General features: G+C 53.9%; 2 protein-coding genes across 4 annotated transcripts in view; one reads left to right on the top strand and one right to left on the bottom strand.

Moving 5' to 3' along the window:
- Positions 1 to 81: 81 nt before the first annotated feature.
- On the bottom strand, positions 82 to 24,344 carry CRYBA1 (crystallin beta A1). Of its 2 annotated transcripts, none has more exons than XM_073315985.1 (7): positions 24,266 to 24,344; positions 18,817 to 19,296; positions 7,688 to 7,752; positions 6,529 to 6,647; positions 3,358 to 3,499; positions 1,363 to 1,505; positions 82 to 413 (listed from the first exon to the last, which is right to left on the bottom strand). In XM_073315985.1, the coding sequence occupies exons 3-7, from the start codon at positions 7,730 to 7,732 to the stop codon at positions 266 to 268; spliced, it is 597 nt and encodes a 198-aa protein (XP_073172086.1). In that variant the 5' UTR covers positions 7,733 to 7,752; positions 18,817 to 19,296; positions 24,266 to 24,344; the 3' UTR covers positions 82 to 265. The 2 variants fall into 2 exon arrangements, with proteins under 2 accessions (XP_073172086.1, XP_073172087.1); XM_073315986.1 differs by lacking the exon at positions 24,266 to 24,344 and adding an exon at positions 23,443 to 23,512.
- Positions 15,345 to 25,645, top strand: part of MYO18A (myosin XVIIIA) — a 163,131-nt gene continuing 152,830 nt past the window's right edge. For both annotated transcript variants that reach the window (XM_073315969.1, XM_073315968.1), the window contains exon 1: positions 15,345 to 15,503. In XM_073315969.1, the coding sequence (XP_073172070.1) occupies positions 15,501 to 15,503 (3 nt within the window). In that variant the 5' untranslated portion in view covers positions 15,345 to 15,500. The remainder of the gene's footprint in view (positions 15,504 to 25,645) is intronic.

The raw sequence follows: 25,645 nt of genomic DNA, 5'->3' as shown, positions 1-25,645 counted from the left end.
ACGAACTAATGCAAGTTTCAGTACCCTTTGTTCTGAACACTGGAGTGACAGAATCCAAACACCCTGGTAGCATTTTCTTTCAGTGACATTTATTGGTAATTGCAGCAATTAGTACCATGAAGAAACGATGTCTCAACAGCAGTCACAGTACAAGGAAGGAATCTGTCTGTTTTGTAAGGGGAAGTGCTAGCACCATAGGGATCAGTGTGCTTTAGAAATCTGGCAAAGACGCTCTTTAAAGAGGAGAGCCTGCGAACACAAATATCTACTGCTGAACACGCCGAATAGACTGGACCTGGAAGGTCTGGGCATGTGAGCCCCACTCTCTCCAGTGCTTGTAATCTCCACCATGATGGTCGCTCTCCAAAATGTACTGGTAGCCACGGTAACCAGGATACTGGTAGCAAACCCAGCTGGAACAAACAGAAGAGTCAGAAAGCTGTTGGACTTGGAAAGGGGAGAAATCCCCATGCCTACAAATCTAGAACTGTCCTAGGTGTGTCTTGGTGAATTGCCCACCCAAACCCAGAAAGAAATAGAGCCAGGCCATCTGCCTCTAAACTGCTCCGAGAAAATGGGGAGAGGGAAAGACCCTACATGGCACTAAAGAAGAAAGTGCTCTTTTCTTGTCAAACTGGAGTTAGTTTCCCAGCTTTATTGTGGGTAAAAGCCTTTTGCAAACAAACATGAGTTTGTCACCGTGCTCAGATGTGAACCCATGTGCTGCTATGTCCAACGGGACTGCAGGCTGTGACACTTTCCTGGAGTGCGACCTGCCCTCTGGCTGCTGCAGAATTCCTGCTAGAGCTGCAGTTTTTAAGGCTTCCTCTGAGCCCTAGCCCAAGTAGAGCGGTCTTCACCTGAAAGCCCTGGGCTGCCCATGCCCACATGCTGAGGTACTGATGTGCTTGAGCCGTGCCACAGATGGACTAAGGAAAGGGTAAAACTGCATTGTGCCCCGTATCCATTGTGGTCTGTAGGATGAATTCTGCATGTTCCGTTTCCACAATGGAGATGACCCGTACTTGGATAGCCTTGGCCCTGCCTCCATTGAGGAAATTTGCAAGTTGATGGAGTTAAACTGAAGTAAGCCCCTAATGCAGATGTGCTGCACTGGCAGAAAAACGGGGTGTACCTAACCCAGTACTGTACCCACGCTCTGGTCAGAACATCTCCTGCAGGTGTGCCAAGGATGGAGCTGTGCACTCCCTCAGCGGGTCAGGGCTTTTCTCAGGCCTCTCCCTGTGGGCGGCCCTGCTGCAACTGGGAATCGTCACCCACTGCTAGAGATGTGCACTGGGTTCTACAGCCAGCCTCCTGCTCTCACACCTCTGGTGTGCTAAGCCTGCGTGTCTCACTTACGTGCCACACTGTACTTTCATGGAGCCCACTTCATTGTTTCCCCAGCCCATGGCCTGCAGGGAGGGGTAGTCATCCGATACTTCCCACTGGCGTCCCATGAAGTTCTCCTTCTCAAAGACGGTCATCTTGGACTCCTTGTGATTCTGGGCGACAGGAATAGAGCAGACATGAGAGGGAAGCCAGTAGCATCTTTCAAACAGATTGTGTGGGGGGAAACGGACGCAGCTCCTAGTGATGGGCCCCTTGCTCCAAGGACTTGCTCTGGGATCTGACCCCCATTGACCGGCTGTCTCACATCTATGAACCAGGGTAAGAGATCCATGTCTGAAGCAGAAGGTACGAAAACGTTGCACTAAAGGAAGGGAGGTGCAGCCATCTACGTCCCCTGCCCTATTGTTCAGGGGCTAGGATACTGCAATGATGGACAGCCAATGTTTCTGCACTTCCCTTTCCAATCACATCAGACTTTTAGCAGCCTCTAGCTGTAGCTTGCCTTACAATTCTACAAAAACGACCCAGCTAATCCTGAGTGCATCCAAAAATCCCCTCAGAGGTGCCTTGCTTGCCCCTAAGGCCTAGCCATGCTGCGCAATCACGCCAACGGTGGAGAGCAGCCAGGAGAACTGTTCAATTGAGCCTCCTTGCTTTACCCTAAGCTTACAGCCCGTCGTCATCTTGGCACTGACAGCGGTGGGGCTGCATGCGCTCCTGAGAGCTGGGCCCGTGGGCTCATCCAGAACGGCACTTCCATGTGTTGTACGTGGCGTACAGAGGACACTTTGAATGGTTGCGGACGATACCAAGCTGGGAGGGGCTGCAAGTGCTTTAGAGGACAGGATTCGAATTCAAAATGATCTGGACAGACTGGAGAAATGGTCTGAAGTAAAGAGGATGAAATTCAATAAGGACAAATGCAAAGTACCCCGCTTAGGAGGGAACAATCAGTGGAACACTTACAAAATGGGAAATGACGGCCTAGGAAGGAGTCCTGCGGAAAGGGATCTGGGGGTCATAGTGGATCACAAGCTAAATATGAGTCAACAGTGTAACGCTGTCGCAAAAAAAGCAAATGTGATTCTGGGATGTATTAGCAGGAGTGTTGTAAGCAAGACACGAGAAGTAATTCTTCCACTCTACTCGGCACTGATTAGGCCTCAACTGGAGTATTGTGCCCAGTTCTGGGTGCCACATTTCAGGAAGGATGTGGACAAATTGGAGACAGTCCAGAGGAGAGCACCAAAAATGATTAAAGGTCTAGAAAACTTGATCTATGAGGGAAGATTGAAAAAATGGAGTTTGTTTAGTCTGGAGAAAAGACTGAGAGGGGACATGAGAACAGTTTTCAAGTACATAAATGGTTGTTACAAGGAGGAGGGAGAAAAATTCTTCTTCTTAACCTCTGAGGACAGGACAAGAAGCAACAGGCTTAAATTGCAGCAAGGGAGGTTTAGGTTGGACATTAGGAAAAATTTGCTAACTGTCAGGGTGGTTAAACACGAATAAATTGCCTAGGGAGGTTGTGGAATCTCCATCATGGGAGATTTTTAAGAGCAGGTTAGACAAATGCCTGTCAGGGATGGCCTAGATAATACTTCGTCCTGCCTTGAGTGCAGGACTGGACTAAATGACCTCTCGAGTCTCTTCCAGTCCTACCGTTCTACCTAGCTGGAGTGACTGACGAGTTTTTAATCAGAGTGGCTGTATTTACTAACAGCAGCTGGAGAGTGAGTGAGCAATCAGTGACTCTCCCGGCTTCCAGGCCAGGCCTCCCAGCAGCATCCATCACAGGGAAGAGTAGGCAACTGTCAGGCTGATTTGCAGCAGCAAAAGCTGGTAAAAGTTTTAGGCTACTTCATTCCAAAAAAGACATGAGCCCTGCCCTGCCCTCTGAGCCCAAGAGGCACCTTTGTGGAGGAGTCATAACTCTGCTTCGCAGGAAGGCAGCAGGCTGCTGGGAAACGCGACGGGGTGAAGAGGCCGGGGAATCTCACTTACAGCACAGCAGATGGGGCGGAAGGACATCAGGCGCTCGGTGTGATAGGCGTTGCTCCCACTCCAGGCATCCCACCGTGGGTATTCTCCCCTTTCCAAGATAAACTGCTGCCCACAGAAGCTGGTGTGCTCATAACCGATCCAGCTGCAATGACAGAGCACAGCTCCATCGGTCCTCCTGGTGCAGCTCCGGGGCTGGAATCGGTGCCCCAGACCCAAGCAGGGGGGGAAGCAGGCAGGCCTGCCCTGGCCAGCTGCACCATCGTCTGTCACTCAGGGAGAAGGGGCACAGAAAATCCCTGTGGGCTCCCTCGCTGCCAGAAGAGAGATGAGGCCAGGCGTGGCCCTATCCCCTCTCCACAATCCAGGGGTCTGCCTGGCTGAAGCTGTTGCTTCTCCTGGCCTGGGTGCCTGAGGGGAATGGAGCACGCATGGCACCCTAGTGTTAGGACAGGCCCTGCTCCAATAGCCACCGTCACCTGCGCGGGAGGCTGTATGGTACTGAGCGGGGTGAGCTCATGCTAAGGGCCCTCACAGCTGCTGGGCTAGCTCAGCTGCTAGGGCCTGCCCTCTGCTAAGTGGCTGTTGCCCAGACTCATTACACATCCCTGCGTGTCGTCTTCACGCAGGCTGCAGCGTTACCCAAGACAGAGCAGGGGGAGGCTCCAGGGAATGGACTCCTAGAGCACGGGATGCTCCAGGTAGAGTTCCCACTTTCCCTGGGTTACAGGTGACCTGCACAGGGCTCGGACAGCTCCACCCTCCTTTGCTTCTCTACAAGAGCTTGAAAGGGAGATTTTCTCCAGCTGGTTTTTCACTGCGGAAATACGGGGGCTGTCACGTACTGCTGCTCCCAGGTGTTGCTGGAGGAGTCCCAAGGGTCTCCACTGCCTGTAGCGAACCCTCCACCAAAGGGCTGGAGGAGGTTTGATCTTCCAGAGAGGCGCCCTGCTCTAGCGTGTTTGTTAGGCATCGGAGTTATAGGGGACTAACACACAAGATGTTGGCTCAGCTCCTCTGCTGCTCGGGTTTCGCTCTCTTGCAGCACTGTCATTGTGCTAATTTCCCCCCTTGCCCCAATGGCAGCCACGGGCACAATTCCTAACGTCGGAACCACGCCACCCCCGCCCCGGTTCTCCCAGCCACTCACGCCTGCCTCTCTTCTCCACCACAGCCCCGCTTTGAGAGATGCTTCCCCGGTTGTCTCTTGTGTCCACAGGACACAACACCTGGCGAGTCTCTGTGTGGGGCCGGTACCCATGCTGCCCACCAGAGGGCCCGCAAAGCAGCCGGGAGGCAGCCTGGATGCGACTAGGGAAGGCTGAGAGTCTGAGCCTCTAAGACAACCCCAACCCCGCTGCGTCCCTGCACCTATCTGCCTAGGAGAGCGAGTGACTCGCATGCCAGGTGGGATGGGGAACCTTGGTGCATTGTCAGGTTGCCCAGGGGCGGGCTGCCGCAGTCCCCTCCTGTCCTCTGTGTATTAGAATCTCTAACGTGGCTGATCCCCACCTCAGCTGGACACAGGTTTTCGAGGCGGCTTGTTGGGCACAGGGAGTGTTTGAGGGAAAACAAGCTCGCCCGAGCACACAGCGTGGTTGGAGGGCTGAGTGGCACTAGCTGTGGCCCTATGCTGCGTTGGCATCCTGGTGAATGGCCCACTGGAGGAGGGAGCTGGTTGCTGCTGCCTGGCTAGCTCGTGCCTTTTGCCTTAATCCCGTTAGGGGTGGGGAAGCAGGAGAGAGAGGCTGACACTGCTAACTGCAGCGGGGTTCTCACTGCTCGGCATTAATGGGCTGGAAGTGGCAGAGAAATTGTCCCTCTGCTGTGCAGAGGATTCCCCATTTTGGTTGTGGAGAGGGGTGCCTCTCGCTCCTGGAGCCCTGAGTCTCTCCACTTTTTTCTGCTGTGCACCCGTCTTGTGGACCCAACTTTCTGGGCAAAGCAATCAGGCAGGGGTCTCTTCAGAGTCCGCTGCTGCTTACCTAGCTGGTTGTATTGCAGGCATGCTGCTACCAGGCAGAGCATGTGGCCAGCGCATCCTGGTGCCTGGGCTCAGCTCTCCTGTATGGCAGCCACCGGGCCGAGCCGGTGTCATTGACTGCTGGGATCCAAAGCAGTCAAGGGCTCCAGGCCAACAGTCGCTCTGCAGGCGGGTCTGGGGTAGACTGGCTCTCCTGGGTTGAGAGAACGGTTTAGTGCAGGGCTCGCTAAGCTGGGAGGTTCCATTTGGCGCACTAGACGCAGAGCTGGACGGGGCTCTGGTGCAAATGGGGTCACGCTGTCTCTGGGGATGCTGGGAAGGGGAGATGCCTTTGGGCAGGGCCCTCCGCTCTCCACAGGCGGCTGCCTTGAGGCTGGCAGGCCTGGTTGCATAAGGAAGCTGCACTGGGTTAAGCAATTTCAAAGTGATGCGGTTCGTCTGGTGCAGAGCCCTGGGTGGGCACGAGCTGGGGCTCTCGGGGTTAGCTCAAGCTGACTGGGAACGGGATTACGCTGAATCGCACTAACCCACGCTCTAGCCGTTGACTTGGTGTGTCGTAGGTGACCAGAGTGCAGACCCTGGCTGCAGCTTCAGATCCGCTCTTAAACTGAAGTCATGGGCTTAACCCCCATCTCAGCCCAGGGTTGTGACTTTCCCATGTAGACAAGGCCTGCGACTGGCTAAGGCTGTCACGGAGGCTGGCAAGGGTTTGCCAGCAGGCTGGTAGCTGTGGCCTAGGATTTGTTCTGGATGCTCGTGGTGGGGGTGGAGCTGCTGCTTGTATATGAAGGACCTAAGGCTTCCAGCACAAAGACAGGCTCAACTGTGCAAAATCTGACGCCGTTCCTCCCTGCCCCTCGCCAGCCCCCCGTCAACTCCTTTCTCCAGAAACAAGCCTGCCACGGGTGAGATTGTCCCGCTGTTCACTTTAATGACCTACATTTCTGTGTTGGTGCCATCTGGGCTTTGCTCCCTCCCCCATTGGGCACAGTCGGGCACTACAGGACCCGAAATGGGACACTTGCTTTCCCCCCAGCTGGGTAGGTGGAGCCCGGGAGCCACCTGGCTCGTAGCCCCTGTGTTTTAGCAGAACGGCCAAACTACTTCTGAGGTGAGATGACAACCCGGCCCATCCGTGCTCGGTCCTCGCCTGCCAGCCCCCCAAAGCCTGGCGGGAGCCTTGTACTTACGCGCCACATTCCACCTTTAGGGAGCGGAGGTTCTCGAAGCCGCACTCAGTGACAGTGGGGCAGGCCGAGGTGAACTCCATCTTCTTTCCCTGGAAGTTTTCTTGGTCGTAGGCTGTGAGCTGAAAGGAAGTCGTCCCCACATGAGTGTCACTGAAGCGGGGGTGGGGGGCTGTGCACATTAACAGTCCAGGTGAACTGGGTGCTCCTTGAACAAGAGTTAAGGTTAATGCCTCGGGGCTGCATCTGCACTCCTCGGGGCTGACCCATAGCGCCCCTGTTGTTCCAGCTATGGGGCTCTAACACGCAGCTGGGCCTTGCAGCACTCAGGTGCATGAGAGATCAGCCCAGCCGTGGACACGTTCTTTCTCACCCTCACCTACGGCGCCCACTCCTGAACCACACAGCTGCTTGTCTCCGGCAATGAGCTCTGGACTCGGCTGGGGCATCCCCGGGAGGGGTCTGGAAGCGATCACAGCCCTGCTGAGTGCACAGAGATGCGCTGAGAGTAGGCTGCAGAGTAGACAGTCTTAGGCTGCACTTAGAACTCACACTAGTTCCACTCCAAAGTCTCCAGTGCAAAGAGGATTAGGTGGAGAAAGGAAGAGCAGGGACTTTCCTGGTGCCCTGGCCTGTTTCACAGGATCATCACCTCCCCCCGGCAGCAGCTTCTTTGTCCACCCCCCAGATTTACACACCTTTTTCTCTTTTTCCTTCTCGCTCTCCCGCCCAGCAGGACAGAGCTGCTCCCCGGCTTGCCAGAATGCTGCAAATACGCTAGCTCACCCTTTTGGTGGCAGCTCCATCAGACCTCAGCTGCCTTGGCTCCAGCCACGCTTGCTCCCCTCCACCTTCGCACTCCCACCATGGGGCTGCTGCGCTTGACTGGCCCGCACCTGCCCAGCAAGCGACTTCCGAAACTGGGCCAGTGAGCATTCGCACCAGCAGGAACTCCTGCCCCTGACTTCTGCGCAACCAGGGGTGCACTCGGTGTGATCCGGCAGGGGGCAGGAGACCTGGGCTCTGCCACTGATGGGTCACCTTGGCCCAGTCATTTCCCTTCCCTGGGGGTCACATCTAATGTGCGGGCAGTGCACACTCAGCAGGGGCCTCGAGGCCCTCCATGCTACAAGTCCTAACGCGCGGGACAGCTGGGACGTACCTTCCACGGGCCCGTGGGGCCAGGCAGAGGGTTCGTCTGAGCCATCTTCGCTGTGGGGCTGGTGCCTGGAAAAGGAGGGAAAAGCACAACTTGCGTCAGAGTGACTCTGGCACAGAGCCAAGCAGGCTCCTTTGGAAAAGCTTTTCTGCACACGCTCGCTGGTGCCCACCGTCCCCTCATTCACTGGGTCACCCCTCCATTCACTACTGGCCCCATGCACTCCGCACGATCCCAGCAGAGACCGGGGGGGGCAGCGCTGTTCTCAACCTGAGTGGGGGTATTCCGTGTCTGGGTATGTGGGTGTGAGTGGGGGTATTCCGTGTCTGGGTGGGAGTGGGAGTATTCTGTGTCTGGGTATTCCGTGTCTGGGTGGGAGTGAGAGTATTCTGTGTCTGGGTATGTGGGTGTGAGTGGGAGTATTCTGTGTCTGGGTATTCCGTGTCTGGGTGGGAGTGGGAGTATTCTGTGTCTGGGTATGTGGGTGTGAGTGGGGGTATTCCGTGTCTGGGTGTGAGTGGGAGTATTCTGTGTCTGGGTATGTGGGTGTGAGTGGGGGTATTCTGTGTCTGGGTATTCCGTGTCTGGGTGGGAGTGGGAGTATTCTGTGTCTGGGTATGTGGGTGTGAGTGGGGGTATTCCGTGTCTGGGTGTGAGTGGGAGTATTCTGTGTCTGGGTATGTGGGTGTGAGTGGGGGTATTCTGTGTCTGGGTATTCCGTGTCTGGGTGTGAGTGGGAGTATTCTGTGTCTGGGTATGTGGGTGTGAGTGGGGGTATTCTGTGTCTGGGTATTCCGTGTCTGGGTGTGAGTGGGAGTATTCTGTGTCTGGGTGTGAGTGGGAGTATTCTGTGTCTGGGTATTCCGTGTCTGGGTGGGAGTGGGAGTATTCTGTGTCTGGGTATGTGGGTGTGAGTGGGGGTATTCCGTGTCTGGGTGTGAGTGGGAGTATTCTGTGTCTGGGTATTCCGTGTCTGGGTGTGAGTGGGAGTATTCTGTGTCTGGGTGTGAGTGGGAGTATTCTGTGTCTGGGTATGTGGGTGGGAGTGGGAGTATTCCGTGTCTGGGTGGGTGAAGATCTCTGGGCTACGGAGCACATCTTCCTAAGTGTTTGCACAGCACCTAGTGCAATGAGGCCTCAACCCCAGCCCCAGTCGGGGCGTGGGAGCGTTACCACGCTATAGACATTAAACATTACGAGTGACCACTCATCTCCAGGCCATGCAGCTCAGGTATAACCGAGACATCACCTCTATCTCCAGCTATGCTCTGCTGCATCCTCCAGACACGTATTCCCCGCCCCGTCCACGCACCCTCTAGAGACTTGGCTACTTTGCCCCTCAACAGCTAGCTGCGGTGAGGAAATCATTTCTACTGAAAATGGGAGAGCGCGTGAAGGAGGAGGCCGATTCCCAAGCTCCTGGGCGGGGTGTTAACCTGAAACCTCCCGAACTACCTTGTCAGTGTCTCTGGCTGTCACTCCATGTGTGTGACCGGAGACACTTGGCCATGGGTTGATAGGCCCAAGTTGAGAGCTGTGGTGTATGAATCTGTCTTTGCAAAGGGCTAACTCCTGGCCGTCTCGTTTCAGCACCTGTCAGCAGGCAGGAAGGAGGCTGTGTCTGCCTGTCTCTTGGAAGAGCAGAGAGAATGGAGGAGGTGATAGGAAAAGTTGAAAATTCAGCCCCAGGACTCACCTAGCTCAGCTTGCACTGCTGCTTCCTCCATGTACTATCTGCCTGTTCCAGCCCCTCTGGTTATATAGCACCCGGCTGGCCGGGGCCCCGGGCCAGCATTTGTAGAGCAGTCAGCACTATGCTTTCTCTGATCCTTTCTGCTGATCCTCAGAGATTCCAGCAGCTCAGCCCCATGGTCTGATCCACGGTCGGCTGTTTGCATGGCTAATCTTGGTCACAAATGACTCAACAGCTTCGTTGCTCTGGTACTTTCCAGCCTGGCAGCATCATTCTCTCATGAGACAAGCTTGGGGTTTTGTCTCTGGCCGCTCTCTCCCTGCCCCAACTAGGGACACCCCCCATGGTTGCTCAGAAAGGTTCTTGGCATTTCCTTTTTCAGGCCAGGGTTTGACTGGTTTCAGAGATGAGCCTCGTGGAATGGAACAAAGATTTTCCCCAACAAGGGAAGAAAGAAGAGACCAAGAGTGAAGGGGGGATGATAACCAGCCTGAAGCACCCCAGCCTGCTAGCAGCTGCTGGGAAAGGGGTGAGTCCTGCTGCCTGACCAAGCCAGAGGGCTTGTTACCCGACATGCAGGTAAACGAAAGGGAGCAGCTCTCTGGGCAGAGAAGATCGAGGGTGTGGGCTGAGTGACCCTGAGGGAGGACCCCTCTTAATTTATATTAGTACTCAGACAGCCCCCATCACCCTAGTGTCTGGGAGCCTCACCATCTTTAGTGGATCTATCCTGCAGATTACCCCATGGGGGGAATTATTCCCATGGTTCAGATGGGGAACTGAAGCCCAGAGAGGCTAAGTGACTGGCCCAAGGTCACGCAGGATTCAGTGGCAAAACCAGGAACTGAAGACTGGTCTCCCAAGCCTCAGGTCAGCACCCTGACCGTTCAGCTGTCCTTCCTCTCTAGGAGCCCCAAAGCAGGTGAAGGCATCAGAGCTGAACGTTACCTGGGTTTTGATTTCTGTGTTAACCTCCCTCCCAGTGGGCAGCCGGGGCTCCCTGGGGGTTTGCTGTCTGAGAGCAGCTTGGGAATGGCTCCAGCTGAGGGCTCCAAGACAGAGGCAGCTGCTGGATGCTGGCAGAGACAACGAAGTTCATCACCCCAGGTCCATACCATTGAGCGCAGGCCTGGTGCAGTGGGAGCGTCAGGCCACACGCCAGGGCCCTGCTTGCTAGTTCCCCAGCCCAGCTTTCCAGGGCCATCGGCTCACCGCCGCTGGTGCTGAGCAGAGGGGTCTCTCCAGGGTGTGTAACATCCTGCAGCACCGGGGGCCTCCCAGGATCTCTGCAGGCGAATGCCAAGCTGCTCAGGGTGGTGCTGAGTCGGGGGGAGGAATAGAACCTGCAGCCAGGCTCTGGGCCAGCACCTGACCTTCAGCTCACCGGGGGGGGCGGAAGGGTGCAGGCTCCCAGAATTACCCTTGTCCTGGTGGAGACAAGGTGGGTGAGGGACCAACTTCTGGTGTGGACGGTACAGGCTTCGAGCTTCACAGAGCCCTGCTTCCCCTCTGGGGAGGGTAACCAGAGCCTCTGAGCTAAAATCCAAGCTGGGCAGATGGTTCGGCATGTGCCGGAGGAGACCCCTTCTCTTGGCGATTTGCAGAGCAGCTCGGGGGGCATTTGTGGGCTGCAGGAGACCTGCTGTGTCTTAGCAGAGCCCCAGCCTGTGAGCTCTCTGGGCAGGGGCTGTCTCTTGTGTGTGTGCGGGGGGTTTGCATAGCAAGGCCCTGCTCTGTGCCTGGGAGCCAGGGCACCGCTGTTAAATACTCCCCTGCTAGCTCTGAGTCCTGCAGAAAGCGTCTACCAGCAGCCTGGTTCCAGCCTGGACTGGTGGCCCCACGCTCCATGGCCCCAATCCTGCCTGTCCCAGTGCTCTTTGGTAACCATAGTAACCGGACCTCTCTCTGTCCCATCCCTGCCCTGGGCTCATCCCAAGTGGCCTGGTGTGAGTGTGTTTCAACCCAGGCCCAGCCACTGCTGAGCCCTGCAGGCCACGAGTCCCCTGGGTTGGCAGGCTCCTTCTTTCCCCTGGCTGGACGGGCTGGGCTCCTTGTGGCCAGGGCCCTGTGCCGGGACATGCCAGGCCAGGCCCGTGTTTGCTGTGAGGCTGCCGGGGCCTGGGGCCTTCTCGCCCTGCAGTGCTCTCCAAACAAGCGAGGTCACGGCAAGCTGCCGGCTCAGCGCTTTGCTCCCTGCGGCACAATGCGGCCGCTGTGACGTCTGACTGCCCCTTTTGTTTGGCTCTAAGCAGTGAGAGGGACAAACAAAAGCGCCCCGTCAGCTCCACCTGGGCCTGGCTATTGTCCTAGCGGGGCTCTGGAGGCTGGACTTCCTCCCCTGCCCCTGCCAAGGGGCACATAGGGGCCCTGGCTCTCTGAGCTGCCGTTGCCAGGGGGCTCTGGGCTGAGGGAGGGGCCCTCACCTAGCAGGAATGTTCCTGGGGCGGGGGGAGCATACAGCTATCTTTTCAATGAGAGACTCCCCCTGGGGTGCCCCCAATGCCCCAACCCTCCCCCATAGTGTCTGCCTCTACCCCTCTAAATGTCCTCCCAGGGTGTCTGCCCCAGGACCGGCTCTAGGCACCAGCCAAGCAAGCACATGCTTGGGGTGGCACAATTCCAGGGGCGGCGTCCGGTCACCCTTTTTATTTTGCTTGGGCAGCTGCGCTCTTGGAGCTTGGGGCAGCAAAAATCCTGGAGCTGACCCTGGGCTGCCCTCAAACTCTCACCTCTCCTCAACCCCCAGTGTAGTATCTGCCCCTCAGACCTCCCCCTGCAGTGTCTCCCCTGCAGGGGCTGAGCCCCTAGAGCGCTCCCCCAAGGGACCCTGGTGCTGCTGACCCCACTCCTAGGGCCAGGAATGAATGTCTCGGATGCAGCACATTGCGGGACAGGGGATCTCCCACAGTATTCTTGCCAGTAAGTTAAAGAAGTATGGGCTGGATGAATGGACGATAAGGTGGATAGAAAGTTGGCTAGATTGTCGGGCTCAACGGGTAGTGATCAATGGCTCCATGTCTAGTTGGCAGCCGGTATCAAGTGGAGTGCCCCAAGGATCGGTCCTGAGGCCGGTTTTGTTCAATATCTTCATTAATGATCTGGAGGATGGCGTGGACTGCACCCTCAGCAAGTTTGCAGATGACACTAAACTGGGAGGAGTGGTAGATACGCTGGAGGGTAGGGATAGGATACAGAGGGCCCTAGACAAATTAGAGGATTGGGCCAAAAGAAATCTGATGAGGTTCAACAAGGACAAGTGCAGAGTCCTGCACTTAGGACGGGAGAATCCCATGCACCGCTACAGACTAGGGACCAAGTGGCTCGGCAGCAGTTCTGCAGAAAAGGACCTAGGGGTGACAGTGGACGAGAAGCTGGATATGAGTCAACCATGTGCCCTTGTTGCCAAGAAGGCCAATGGCATTTTGGGATGTATAAGTAGGGGCATTGCCAGCAGATCGAGGGACGTGACCGTTCCCCTCTATTCGACATTGGTGAGGGCCTCATCTGGAGTACTGTGTCCAGTTTTGGGCCCCACACTACAAGAAGGATGTGGAAAAATTGGAAAACGTCCAGCAGAGGGCAACAAAAATCATTAGGGGACTGGAACATGTGACTTATGAGGAGAGGCTGAGGGAGCTGGGATTGTTTAGTCAGCGGAAGAGAAGAATGAGGGGGGATTTGATAGCTGCTTTCAACTACCTGAAAGGGGGTTCCAAAGAGGATGGCTCTAGACTGTTCTCAGTGGTAGCTGAAGACAGAACAAGGAGAAATGGTCTCAAGTTGTAGTGGGGATGGTTTAGGTTGGATATTAGGAAAAACTTTTTCACTAGGAGGGTGGTGAAACACTGGAATGCGTTACCTAGGGAAGTGGTGGAATCTCCTTCCTTAGAAGTTTTTAAGGTCAGGCTTGTCAAAGCCCTGGCTGGGATGATTTAGCTGGGGATTGGTCCTGCTTTGAGCATGGTTGGACTAGATGACCTCCTGAGGTCCCTTCCAACCAGAGATGAAAGTAAGCCGGTACGCCCCGGTACGGCGTACCGGTAAGAGCCAGTGTGCCGTACCAGGACCGGCTTTCCAAGAGGGCAATTTAAAGCCCTGGGGTAGCAGCAGCGGGGCTGAGGCGGGGATTTAAAGGGCCCCAGAGCTCCAGCCGCTGCTACCCCCCTCGCCAGGGCCCTTTAAATCCCCGCCAGAGCCCTGCCGCCGCTACCCCAGGGCTCGGGCAGCAGGGCTCAGGCGGGAATTTAAAAGGCTCGGGGCTCCGGCAGCTGCTACCACAGCGAAGCCCCAGTAGCAGTAAAAGTAGCAGCGAAGTAGCAGCGAAGCCCCAGTAAAGCTCTGCCGGAGCCCAGAGCCCTGGGGTAGCGGTGGCAGCCGGGAGCCCCCACAGCTCCTCAGTGATTTAAAGGGCTCGGGGCTCTGCTGCGGTAGCAGCAGCTGGAGCCCTGGGCCCTTTAAATCACCCCCGGGGCTCCCACCCGCCTCTGCAGCTGGTAGCTCAGGGGTGATTTAAACAGCCCCGGGCTCCCAGCCGCCACTCGCGCAGCTGGAGCCCTGGCCCTTTAAATCTTGATTTAAAGGGCCTGGGAATTTAAGGCCCTGCCTCTTCCGGTTGAGGCCACACCCCTGGCTCAGGACTCCAGTGTACCGGTAAGTTCTCTAACTTACTTTCACCCCTGCTTCCAACCCTGATATTCTATGATCCCAAAATCCAGCAAGCTCTGATGCAACAGGAGACAGCTCCATGCTCTGGGTGTGTGGAGGGGAAATGGGGCAGCTTGAAGTCCCAGGTAGGGCAGAGCAGCTCTCAGAACCGCTGGGGAGGAGAACGCTGAGCAGCAGTGTGATTGCCAAGCGCCTGCCCTAAGGGCTGTGGGCTGCGAACCCTCCACCAGGGATGGGAGACGGGAGGGGCAGGGAAGCACCCCAGCACAGGGAGAATCGATTAAGGTTTGTAGGAAGAAGCCAGCCTCAAAGTGGGTTATTACTCCTAGTGTCACAGGACTAGGGCTCGATGGTGACTTGGGCCACAAACCCACACAGGGGATTCGTCATGCCCACACGTGGGCGACATCGTGCACTGGGGCAAGTGGATACTGGGCACCTTTCCTGCTTACCCCGGAACAGGGAAGTGGGAAGTAAGTGGAGCCTGGGCTCTGACCCCCAAAACACCAGCTGGCACAGCTGAGCTTGCATGGGGTGTGGTTCCGCTCTCCTGGAGGGGGCTTGTCTGAGGCACCTGCCGGGCTCAGGGCTTTGTCTGAAGGCACAATTTAGCGCTCAGAAAGGCTTTTACAAACTGAGTATTACTAACCTGGAGAAAGTCTGCCCCTAATAGGTGAGGAGGGAGAGGAATCTGCTGATGAACGACTGACCCCAGAGCTGCTTGGTCTTAAACAATCTTCAACAAGAACAATAAGGAACATGCCCGTTTCCCCAAGTGCCCGACAGACAATCACACTCTCAGTGAGTTTTAATGCTAGGAGACTTTCACCCAGCGATTCTTGCATTGAGCACAGACCCTCCATTTGGGCTACAGCATTTCCTTCCAAACTTCCTTGGGTCGGGACTGAAGGATGTCATGTGACCGAGAACCCCCAGAACCTGCGGTGGGTTGTTAATGGTTAATTCCCCTCCCTGCTTGAAAATTAGCTCTAATTCGTTCCAGTCTGAATTTCAGCTTCCAGCCATTCGACCTTGTTCTGCTTTTTGCTGCTAGAATAAAGAGCTGCCGCCGATCAAAAATCTCTTCCCCAGGTAGGCCCTTAGAGCCCATGATCCAGTTACTTCTCAGCCTTCTCCTGGGTGAGATAAATCAACTGAACGTCTTTTAGTCTCTTGCTCTGAAGCAAGTTCCCAGACCTTGAGTCCTTCTTGTAGCAATAAACCTGTTTCTGAACCGGTTCCAATTGGTCAGCATCCTGTCTGAACAATCTCCTCCTTGCTGCCGTAGATACTTGTGTGAGATCGCTGCCCTGCTTTGGAGCTCAGAGATGCTTTTCAGAGTATGGAAGGCCCAGCGAGTCTCTGGATTTACGCCTGCTCCGGAGACCTTCTCCTCTAGTTGAGATACACACAGTGTGCACTGAGGTAATCTCAGGCCAGACTCTGCCGTCCCTACTCATGGTAAGTAGCACCTCACTCTGCGAGTACCCTGGGGGAGTAAAGCACTACTCAGTGTGAGTAACAGTGGCAGATTCTGTCCCTTTCCTAGCACCTCTGTCCCATATTTCAACCAGCAACATGGGTTCCCGTAATAACAGTCACAGGATTTGGCTCTTTAAGCTGCAACTTCGGGTGGCCTACATGTGCCAGCAGCCTTGGACACGTCCTCTGTGACACACCTAGTCAGCAGCATGCTGCTGGCTCCCTTTTCATATCCGTGACGTTTGTCTGACAGCAACCTGGGAATGGGGATAAAGTGAGTGCAGAATCAGGCCCCCTGGCGTTGCCATACCGCGTCCGGCCACTGGAGGGAGCGCTAATGACAAGAAATGAGCTGGTCCGTTGTGCCCTGGCCTCCCAGCGGACACATGCGCCCAGGTGGCCTCTGACCCTGCTGGCTGCAGAGCCTTGTCCCCTGCAAGAGCCACCCAGGCTCCCCCAGCCAGACACAGTGAGAGCGTGGGGCGGGGCAGGGGGAAGAGTGGAAGCTTTCCCTGATGGTCTCATTTGGGACAGGGGTGGGAGGGGAGGCTGATTCTCCAGCCTCGAGCCGTGAGGTGCTCAGATCCTGCAGTGCCAGGAGCTGCAGAGGGACCCAGGCTGGGCAGCTCAAGGGGGGCCTAGTCTGCGCCCCTGCCGGGGGACGAAGGAAAATGAAATGCTCTCTGTAAAGCTGGGCTGTGCTCCTAGAGCCGCTGGTTTATTTAGCCTTTGGAGCCAAAGTGAGAGGCTGTTAATGGGGAGCAGACCTAGAGCATCTCCCTGTGATCCTTGTGGCTCCTCTTGCTGCCCATCCATAGTCTCCACCAGCTGTCCCTTGCCTTACGCTTGGGGAAGGGGCCGTCCTTGTGCTCTGTGCTGGTCCAGCACCTAGCACCATGGGGCCTGAGCCGTGACAGGGCACCAGCACCATACAGACAGCAGGGAACGACGACGGTCTGGAACAGACAGGAAAGGCGACAGCCAACCCGGCGAGAGACGCAGTGGTGGTCGGTGTGGCGGGCTGGGAGCTGCCACGGCACCATAACGTTTACGAGGGACACGGGCAGGAATCAGCTACCCCTGTCTCCCAGTCTAACCACCTCCACGCTGGGGCTGCACCATTTACAGTTCTCCAAACCAACACAGCTGTGCCTAGGTCAGCCTGAACTCAGGTCACTGCCTCCACCATGCCCCTGCAGGAGTCATGTGCCCAGCCACAGGACCTTTTGGAGCAGCATCTGGCGGGTACAGGGCACACGCTTGTCCCTGGACCCCCACAGCCCATAGGCTGAGCCTGTGAATTCCCCGCCCGCCCTGCCATGCTCTCCCCAAGCCAGCACAGCCCCAGAAGCAGCCACACCCTGTGCTGTCAGCTTGCCCTTACCCTGTGTAAATTTGCTGACCATTTGGTTGAATTTCTGGCCATTTGAGTTCACCATGGGTCGTGCCAGCTCGGTCTGGAAGAATATGGCCTGTGGGGTGTCCCAGCCACCCCACAGCGTTCCCCACTTCCGAGAGGTGAGAGAGTTGCCTTTTCTGCCTGGGGAAGGGTGCTGTCTGCGAGGGCTCCCCAAAGGGCCTGTCGGACGGCTCTCCAGACCCTGCTCCTGCAAGAGGCTCTGCTAGTGCATGACTCTGGGGGACTTTCTCCTAGAAAGCTCAGCTCCCCTCCCCCTGTGCTGAAGCCTGACACGATATCCCCGCCTGAGAGGAGCCAGTCCCTTGCAAAGGCAGGTTCCCCAGGGACGGATCTAAGTTCTGTGGTGGGAGCTGAGGAGAACACTGTGATGTTGCACTCGAAATGATTTTATGAAAGTATGCTGATGAGTGTTAATATAATGTAACTAAATATGCTTCATGCAAAAGGTGTCTTGTAAGGTATCATTACAAACCTTATAATCTGCTGAGTGTGGTCACCCTGTTTGTATGAATGTATCACTCTTGTATCTGAAACTAGAAATATAAAATATAACTCTGAGGGCCTATTGTAATTATGCAAAGTGTGGGCCATTCATGGTGGTTTGGAATCTTGATGACTCCCATTAACCAGGACAATGGCTCTGTTTACTTGTAAGCCTTCCTGTATACGTGTGTGCTGGCAAGTGGGTAATGAAATCTTACAATGACATGTGATCATGTCACCTGACCTGGAATCCATCTTTAACCTGGTGCTTTTCCACTGAGAGGGAGGGGTGGGAACCCAGAGGGACAAAGGATTTGCACCTTATGCAAAAGATATATAAGTGGGTGGAACAGAACAAAGGGGAGGCAGCCATCATGAGAAATCCCCCAGCTACCACCTGAGCTGGAACAAGGGCTGCACCAGGGGAAAGGATTGTGCCTAGACTAGAAAGGTGTCTGGTCTGTGAAAGGAACTTATTGAAACATCTCTGAGGGTGAGATTGTATCTGTATTCACTTTTTATTACTGTACTAGACTTAGACTTGCGTGTTTTGTTTTATTTTGCTTGGTAATTCACGTGTTCTGTCTGTTACTACTTGGAACCACTTAAATCCTACTTTCTGTATTTAATAAAATAAGTTTTTATTTATTAATTAACCCAAGTATGTATTAATACCTGAGGGAGCAAACAGCTGTGCATATCTCTCTAACAGTGTTGTAGAGGGCGAACAATTTATGAGTTTACCCTATATAAGCTTTATACAGGGTAAAATGGATTTATTTGGGGTTTGGACCCCATTGGGAGTTGGGCCTCTGAGTGTTAAAGACAGGAACACTTCTGTAAGCTGCTTTCAGTTAAGTCTGCAGCTTTGGGGCACGAGGTTCAGACCCTGGGTCTGTGCTGGAGCAGACGGGCGTGTCTGGCTCAGCCAGAGAGGGTGCTGGAGTCCCAGGCTGGCAGGGAAAGCAGGGGCAGAAGTAGTCTCAGCACATCCGTTGGCAGCCCCAGGGGGGTTTCTGTGATCCAGCCCATCACAAACACCTCAGAGCGGGCTGGGGTTTGCCGAAGGCTGCATGGTACTCACATAAGGATCGTGCTGTCAGATCCAGCTGGAGCCCAGGGCAACTGGCTTTTCTAGATCCTAGGGATCCCCAAAAGAAGAAACCCTTTAGCAGTACAGAATGAATTCCCTTCTGTTCTAGTCTCTATAGGTTCTCCTACCCCTGAGCACAATAGTATCTGATGTGATACTTATAAGAAGCACCCGGGATCTTTATAGGGGAGAAGGCAGCACACCGCATTTATTGAGAATTCAACAGTCAGCATATGCTTTTCAATCACACACACACCCCCATGAACACAGTCCTGCCAGCTGATGTTTAGACTTACCAGTCCAGAGTCTGGATCAATCTAGCAGCCAGTGAGATTGGTTGCACAGGGGAGCAGGGCTCTGTCGTTTGCGATCCGAAGCTCCTGGAGTGTGGCAAGATGAACACAAAGTCCCATGGCCAAGCACCCTGTTCTTACAATCTTTTTTTTTCTCTGTTGAGGTCTATGGATTTTGCTGTGTCAGTTTGTGACCGGTTAGTCCTTAATTGGTGTATCTTTTGATGTTAACATTCCAAAACACCTCTGAGAAGGTCATCCTGTCCTGGTTTCGATTTAATCAATTGTCTTGTCTTTGGGGTGCCAACCTCCACCTCAGGGTTGTCAATCTGCCCTTCCTTCCTTATGGATGCCCGTTGATAGTTCTCTGATGTCATTAAGTTTCTTCACTCCTTCTTCCTTGAGCTATAACAATGACCTTCACACCTTATCTTTTCCTGATGCATACGTTCCTCATTCACACAAACAGTCTTTCACAGAGACCTTTAAGAATACAAACAGCAGTATTTTATATCAAGGGAAAAGACATTGTAAATTAAAACTTACTACATCTTATAACCAAAACAATTCACAGTGGGGCCCAGGCCTTCAACATCCCTCTAATATGCTTAACATAGACACGGTATAAGATCCTATCTCTTACTAACTAAACCTTAAAAAAACCTAGAAGGGCCTAATTTGTGATGCATGGGAAACAGAATCTCTCATAGTTCCAGAGGGTCATTCCTTTCTGCTATTCGAAAAGGGTGGCTGGCAGGATGATCAAATCATATATTAATTCTTATAGTACAAATATAAAATCCTGCTCCTACACTGAACACCATCCAGCAGCGCACTAAGCAATGCAGCTAGCATCTCTCACGTGGAAATGGAGTGGAAATCTATCAACTGCATGAAAAAACTTGTACAGATACAGACAGACATCATCTTCCTTTCCAAATGCAAACAGATGGACATCGTACCAAAAGGACTGAAGGTAAAAAATCCATTACAATCTACATACCACACAGACTATGCTGACAGCTTGTGCCACACGCTCTCAAAGAAACTGCGGAACCACCTGATCAACATCCTCTACAGCAAACAGGGAAAGATTAAGAATGAGCTCTCAAAAATGGATACTCTCATAAAAAACCAACCTTCCACACAAGCTTCCTCGTGGCTGGATTTTACTAAAACTAGACAAGCCATTTACAACGCACACTTTGCTTCTCTACAAAAGAAAAAGGACACTAAACTTTCTAAACTACTACATGCTACAAGGGGCCACAGCAATGGTTCCCTCAACCCACCTAGCAATATTGTTAACCTATCCAACTATACTCTCAGCCCAGCAGAAGCAGCTGTTCTATCTCGGGGCCTCTCCTTCTGCCCCTCCACCCCCACGAACATGATACAGTTCTGTGGTGACCTAGAATCCTATTTTCGACGTCTCCGACTCAAGGAATATTTCCAAAATACCTCTGAACAACATACTAATCCACAGAGACCTCCCTACCAACACTACAGAAAGAGGGATTCTAGGTGGACTCCTCCTGAAGGTCGAAACAGCAGACTGGACTTCTACATAGAGTGCTTCCGCCGACGTGCACGGGCTGAAATTGTGGAAAAGCAGCATCACTTGCCCCATAACCTCAGCCGTGCAGAACACAATGCCATCCACAGCCTCAGAATCAACTCTGACATCATAATCAAAAAGGCTGACAAAGGAGGTGCTGTTGTCATCATGAATAGGTCGGAATATGAACAAGAGGCTGCTCGGCAGCTCTCCATCACGAGTTTCTACAAGCCATTACCCTCTGATCCCACTGAGGGTTACCAAAAGCAACTACAGCATTTGCTCAAGAAACTTCCTGAAAAAGCACAAGATCAAATCCGCACAGACACACCCCTGGAACCCCGACCTGGGATATTCTATCTACTGCCCAAGATCCATAAACCTGGAAATCCTGGGCGCCCCATCATCTCAGGCATTGGCACCCTGACAGCAGGATTGTCTGGCTATGTAGACTCCCTCCTCAGGCCCTACGCTACCAGCACTCCCAGCTACCTTCGAGACACCACTGACTTCCTGAGGAAACTTCAATCCATCGGTGATCTTCCTGATAACACCATCCTGGCCACTATGGATGTAGAAGCCCTCTACACCAACATTCCACACAAAGATGGACTACAAGCCGTCAGGAACACTATCCCCGATAATGTCACGGCTAACCTGGTGGCTGAACTTTGTGACTTTGTCCTTACCCATAACTACTTCACATTTGGGGACAATGTATACCTTCAGATCAGCGGCACTGCTATGGGTACCCGCATGGCCCCACAGTATGCCAACATTTTTATGGCTGATTTAGAACAACGCTTCCTCAGCTCTCGTCCCCTAAAGCCCCTACTCTACTTGCGCTATATTGATGACATCTTCATCATCTGGACCCATGGAAAAGAAGCCCTTGAGGAATTCCACCATGATTTCAACTATTTCCATCCCACCACCAACCTCAGCCTGGTCCAGTCCACACAAGAGATCCACTTCCTGGACACTACAGTGCTAATAAACAATGGTCACATAAACACCACCCTATACCAGAAACCTACTGACCGCTATTCCTACCTGCATGCCTCCAGCTTTCACCCTGACCACACCACACGATCCATCGTCTACAGCCAAGCTCTGCGATACAACCGCATTTGCTCCAACCCCTCAGACAGAGACAAACACCTACAAGATCTCTGTCAAGCTTTCTTACAACTACAATACCCACCTGCAGAAGTAAAGAAACAGATTGATAGAGCCAGAAGAGTTCCCAGAAGTCACCTACTACAGGACAGGCCTAACAAAGAAAATAACAGAACGCCACTAGCCGTCACCTTCAGCCCCCAACTAAAACCCCTCCAACGCATTATTAAGGATCTACAACCTATCCTAAAGGATGACCCAACACTCTCACAAATCTTGGGAGACAGGCCAGTCCTTGCCTACAGACAGCCCCGCAACCTGAAGCAAATACTCACCAACAACCACATACCACACAACAGAACCACTAACCCAGGAACTTATCCTTGCAACAAAGCCCGTTGCCAATTGTGCCCACATATCTATTCAGGGGACACCATCAGAGGGCCTAATAACATCAGCCACACTATCAGAGGCTCGTATACCTGCACATCCACCAATGTGATATATGCCATCATGTGCCAGCAATGCCCCTCTGCTATATACATTGGTCAAACTGGACAGTCTCTACGTAAAAGAATAAATGGACACAAATCAGATGTCAAGAATTATAACATTCATAAACCAGTCGGAGAACACTTCAATCTCTCTGGTCACGCAATCACAGACATGAAGGTCGCTATCTTAAAACAAAAAAACTTCACATCCAGACTCCAGCGAGAAACTGCTGAATTGGAATTCATTTGCAAATTGGATACTATTAATTTAGGCTTAAATAGAGACTGGGAGTGGCTAAGTCATTATGCAAGGTAGCCTATTTCCTCTTGTTTTTTCCTCCCCCCCCCCCCAGATGTTCTGGTTTAACTTGGATTTAAACTTGGAGAGTGGTCAGTTTGGATGAGGTATTAGCAGCAGGAGAGTGAGTTTGTGTGTGTATGGGGGTGGGGGGGATGTGAGAAAACCTGGATTTGTGCTGGAAATGGCCCACCTTAATTATGCACATTGTAGGGAGAATGGTCACTTTGGATGAGCTATTACCAGCAGGAGAGTGAGTTTGTGTGTGTGGTTTTTGGGAGGGGGGTGAGGGGGTGAGAGAACCTGGATTTGTGCAGGAAATGGCCCAACTTTATTATCATGCACATTGTGTAAAGAGTTGTCACTTTGGATGGGCTATCACCAGCAGGAGAGTGAATTTGTGTGGGGGGGTGGAGGGTGAGAAAACCTGGATTTGTGCTAGAAATGGCCCACCTGATGATCACTTTAGATAAGCTATTACCAGCTGGACAGTGGGGTGGGAGGAGGTATTTTTTCATATTCTCTGTGTATATATAAAGTCTGCTGCAGTTTCCACGGTATGCATCCAATGAAGTGAGCTGTAGCTCACGAAAGCTCATGCTCAAATAAATTGGTTAGTCTCTAAGGTGCCACAAGTACTCCTTTTCTTTTTGCGAATACAGACTAACATGGCTGTTACTCTGAAATCCATCTCTCACGTGTGGTTTGCTTTCTCATCCACTCACCAGGGGAAGGATTGTGTGTACAGCGGAGTGGTTTGTTTTGGAAGGTTTTTTTTAATATACGCATTGCTCTGGGTTTGTGTCAGAGAAGGCCTGTGGGAGCAGGGCCCCTGGGGAGGTTTGGGGTGGCCCTGAGTTCCTGGGGGGTTGTTCCGCGGTCTGGGACCGGCCCCGCAGGACGCTCTGTTTGCTGCCCAGCTGGGCTCTGCCCCGGTGGTAGAAAGTTCCATGGGCCCGAGGGCTGGAGTTACGGGTCTCTGTGCCCAGCCCGGAGCCGTAGGCCCTTCTAGATACACTAAGCCCAGGCCGCACAGCACCTTGAAGATCGGGTCCGAGACTCGGTATGCTATGGGAAGCCAGCACAGAGAGCTAAATTGCAGCCCCCTCTGGGGCAAAACACAGGGGCTGCAACGGTGCACAGCCACCCCCATTCCTTACCCAAGGGCCACGGCTACTGCTCAGCTGGGAGACTGCCACTGATTTCAGCCAAACTGCTGCCTGCCCAGTGCGATCTGTAGGGTGACCAGACAGCAAATGTGAAAAATTGGGATGTGGGTGGGGTGTAATAGGAGCCTATATAAGAAAAAGACCCAAAAATCGGGATTGTCCCTATAAAATCGGGACATCTGGTCACCCTAGCAATCTGCCACAAACAAACTGTAACCCACCGCTAGCCTGAACGGAGACACGATGCAAGCTTGGGTTACCCCGTCCGATACCCATGGACGGAGAAATCCGGGTGCAGCCACAAGGTATGTGCCCTTCCCATTCAGGCATAACCAGCTCCCTGAATCGTACCCAGGGCCCCTGCTCTCCTGGCCAGCCCCAGCCCTGGAGGAGCTGCACCTCCAGCTGGACAGGCGGCTCCTGGCCTTCTCAGCCCCACGCGTCCAAGACAAAAGGAAAGCACAAAATGTAGTGCTGACAAAGGCAGGCAGCTGTGTCACAGTCCCCTCCCCCACTGCAAGGCCTGTGTCTAATCTGCCTGTTCCATGCTGGGCCTGCTGGCCACAGCCCATCTGGAGGAGTGGCCCAGGGTGTGCTGCCGGCTCTCTGTGGCGCTGACAAGGCTCTCTGGTTATGCCCTTTAATGCTCTGCTCCCTGCTGGGCAACCGCAATGGGGCACTTGCTGCTGTAAATCAGCCTCTCCCTTTACCAGTCGGAGGGAACGCGTGAGGGCGGTGACCTGGGGAGGGAAGGCGCTGCCCTGAGAGCTAGTGTGAAGGGGGGAAATGCTGGGATTGTAAAGATGGAACTTGCCTCTCTCCTGGGGCTGCAGTTCAGTGCTGGGAGCAGCTTGTCGGAGCCCATGGCCCTGGTCTCAGTAGCATTGGCAGGGCCAAGCCCTTGGTTAATATATTACACAAAATTACCTTCCTTGTCCCTCCGCTCTCCCTAGCATTCAGAGGCGGGCAGCATTGAATCAGGGCCTGTTGCTCTCCGCAACTGTGTTCAGGGGGGTGAACCAGCTGATCCATTTCTAACGAGACCTAGGCTGGACAGGAGTATTCCAAGGGCATGCAGGTCCCCTCTGAGCCCTTACGCTGGATGGACATGCACCCAGTGCCTCATTATGCTACTGCAAATTCAGGGGTGCACAACACAAGGCCCAAAGCCGCTCGAGAGCAGCAGCTTCCCATCTTTTGGGGTCACTGCCCCCGAGGGCACTTTCGTTCTGCAGTGGTGGGTGCTGCAGAAATGCCCGTGTGAGAAATGCAAGACGAGGGCTAAGCTGCACCATTCCGCGGCTGTACTCTGACTGCAACAGAGCTAGGTGGGGCAAGCGGCTGGAGCAGCCTCAGCGTCCGTGCTGGCGAGAGAACATGCAATGGAACAGGAGGTGGACAGCAGTGACAGGAGCCTAGAGGAGGGCTCCTCCATGCCTGAGGTGGCAGCGGGAAGGTGATGGCTGGTTTGTGTTTTTCATTCCCACACCTGGCTGGTCATGCTGGGCAGGAGCAACGTCCCCTGTCAGTTCACACAGCACCAGGTCAGTTCCACACTTCCCTGCAAATTGAAATTCAGGTGCAAGCACAAGTGGCAACAGCCACTCTCTGAGAGCTGGGCCCTCACCGGTCACGGACAGACGCGTGTGCAGGGGAATGGAATTACTGTTTCCTCCAAAACCTGAAAGACAATAACCCCAAAGCAATCCCAATCTTGTTCTCTGCAGAGGCCCCTGCCTCCCTGAGTTTGCTTGCAGTTTCTCAACCCTGCCCCAGGTGTGGGTCAGGCCTGGGGTGTTTGTTAGTCCGAGGTTATTCCTTTCGCGGCCGCCGGATGTGCAGGTAGGATAGCACCGCACTCCCACAGTTGTTACTCCTGTGACGTCAGGAAAGGCGCTGGCTCTCACGCCCGTGCCCATCCAGGTCAATGAGCTCTGAGCTCCTTCGATGAATGGTGCAATACGGCATGCAAAGGGTTAGTGGGTGAGTGTGCAGATGCCCACGTACAAGTGGCTTCGTCCTAGCATTTCTCTCAGTAACTCTCCCTGTTTGGCCAGTCAGGGCCTTTGGATCATCCAGGCCGGGTAACTGGGCAGTGCGCTTCTCACTCCCACGCGGGATGTCCATGTAGTGCAGCTGGGGTGGTGCCTCCTTCGGGCGTGTGATGCACCTTCCCACTTCGCTGGTGCTCTCT

Source organism: Lepidochelys kempii, chromosome 17, assembly GCF_965140265.1.
Source record: "Lepidochelys kempii isolate rLepKem1 chromosome 17, rLepKem1.hap2, whole genome shotgun sequence".
Taxonomy (NCBI): Eukaryota; Metazoa; Chordata; order Testudines; family Cheloniidae; genus Lepidochelys; species Lepidochelys kempii.
This window is presented reverse-complemented; position numbering and strand designations above follow the sequence as displayed.

What these genes read in the sequence shown, in the direction of transcription:
- CRYBA1 (XM_073315985.1), bottom strand. Translation starts at nt 7,732, where the DNA reads ATGGCTCAGACGAACCCTCTGCCTGGCCCCACGGGCCCGTGGAAG. An exon ending in GCCCCACGGGCCCGTGGAAG is followed by an intron (nt 6,648 to 7,687) that starts GTACGTCCCAGC and finishes ACTTCCTTTCAG; the next exon opens with CTCACAGCCTACGACCAAGA. An exon ending in ATGAAAGTACAGTGTGGCAC is followed by an intron (nt 414 to 1,362) that starts GTAAGTGAGACA and finishes TGTTTGTTCCAG; the next exon opens with CTGGGTTTGCTACCAGTATC.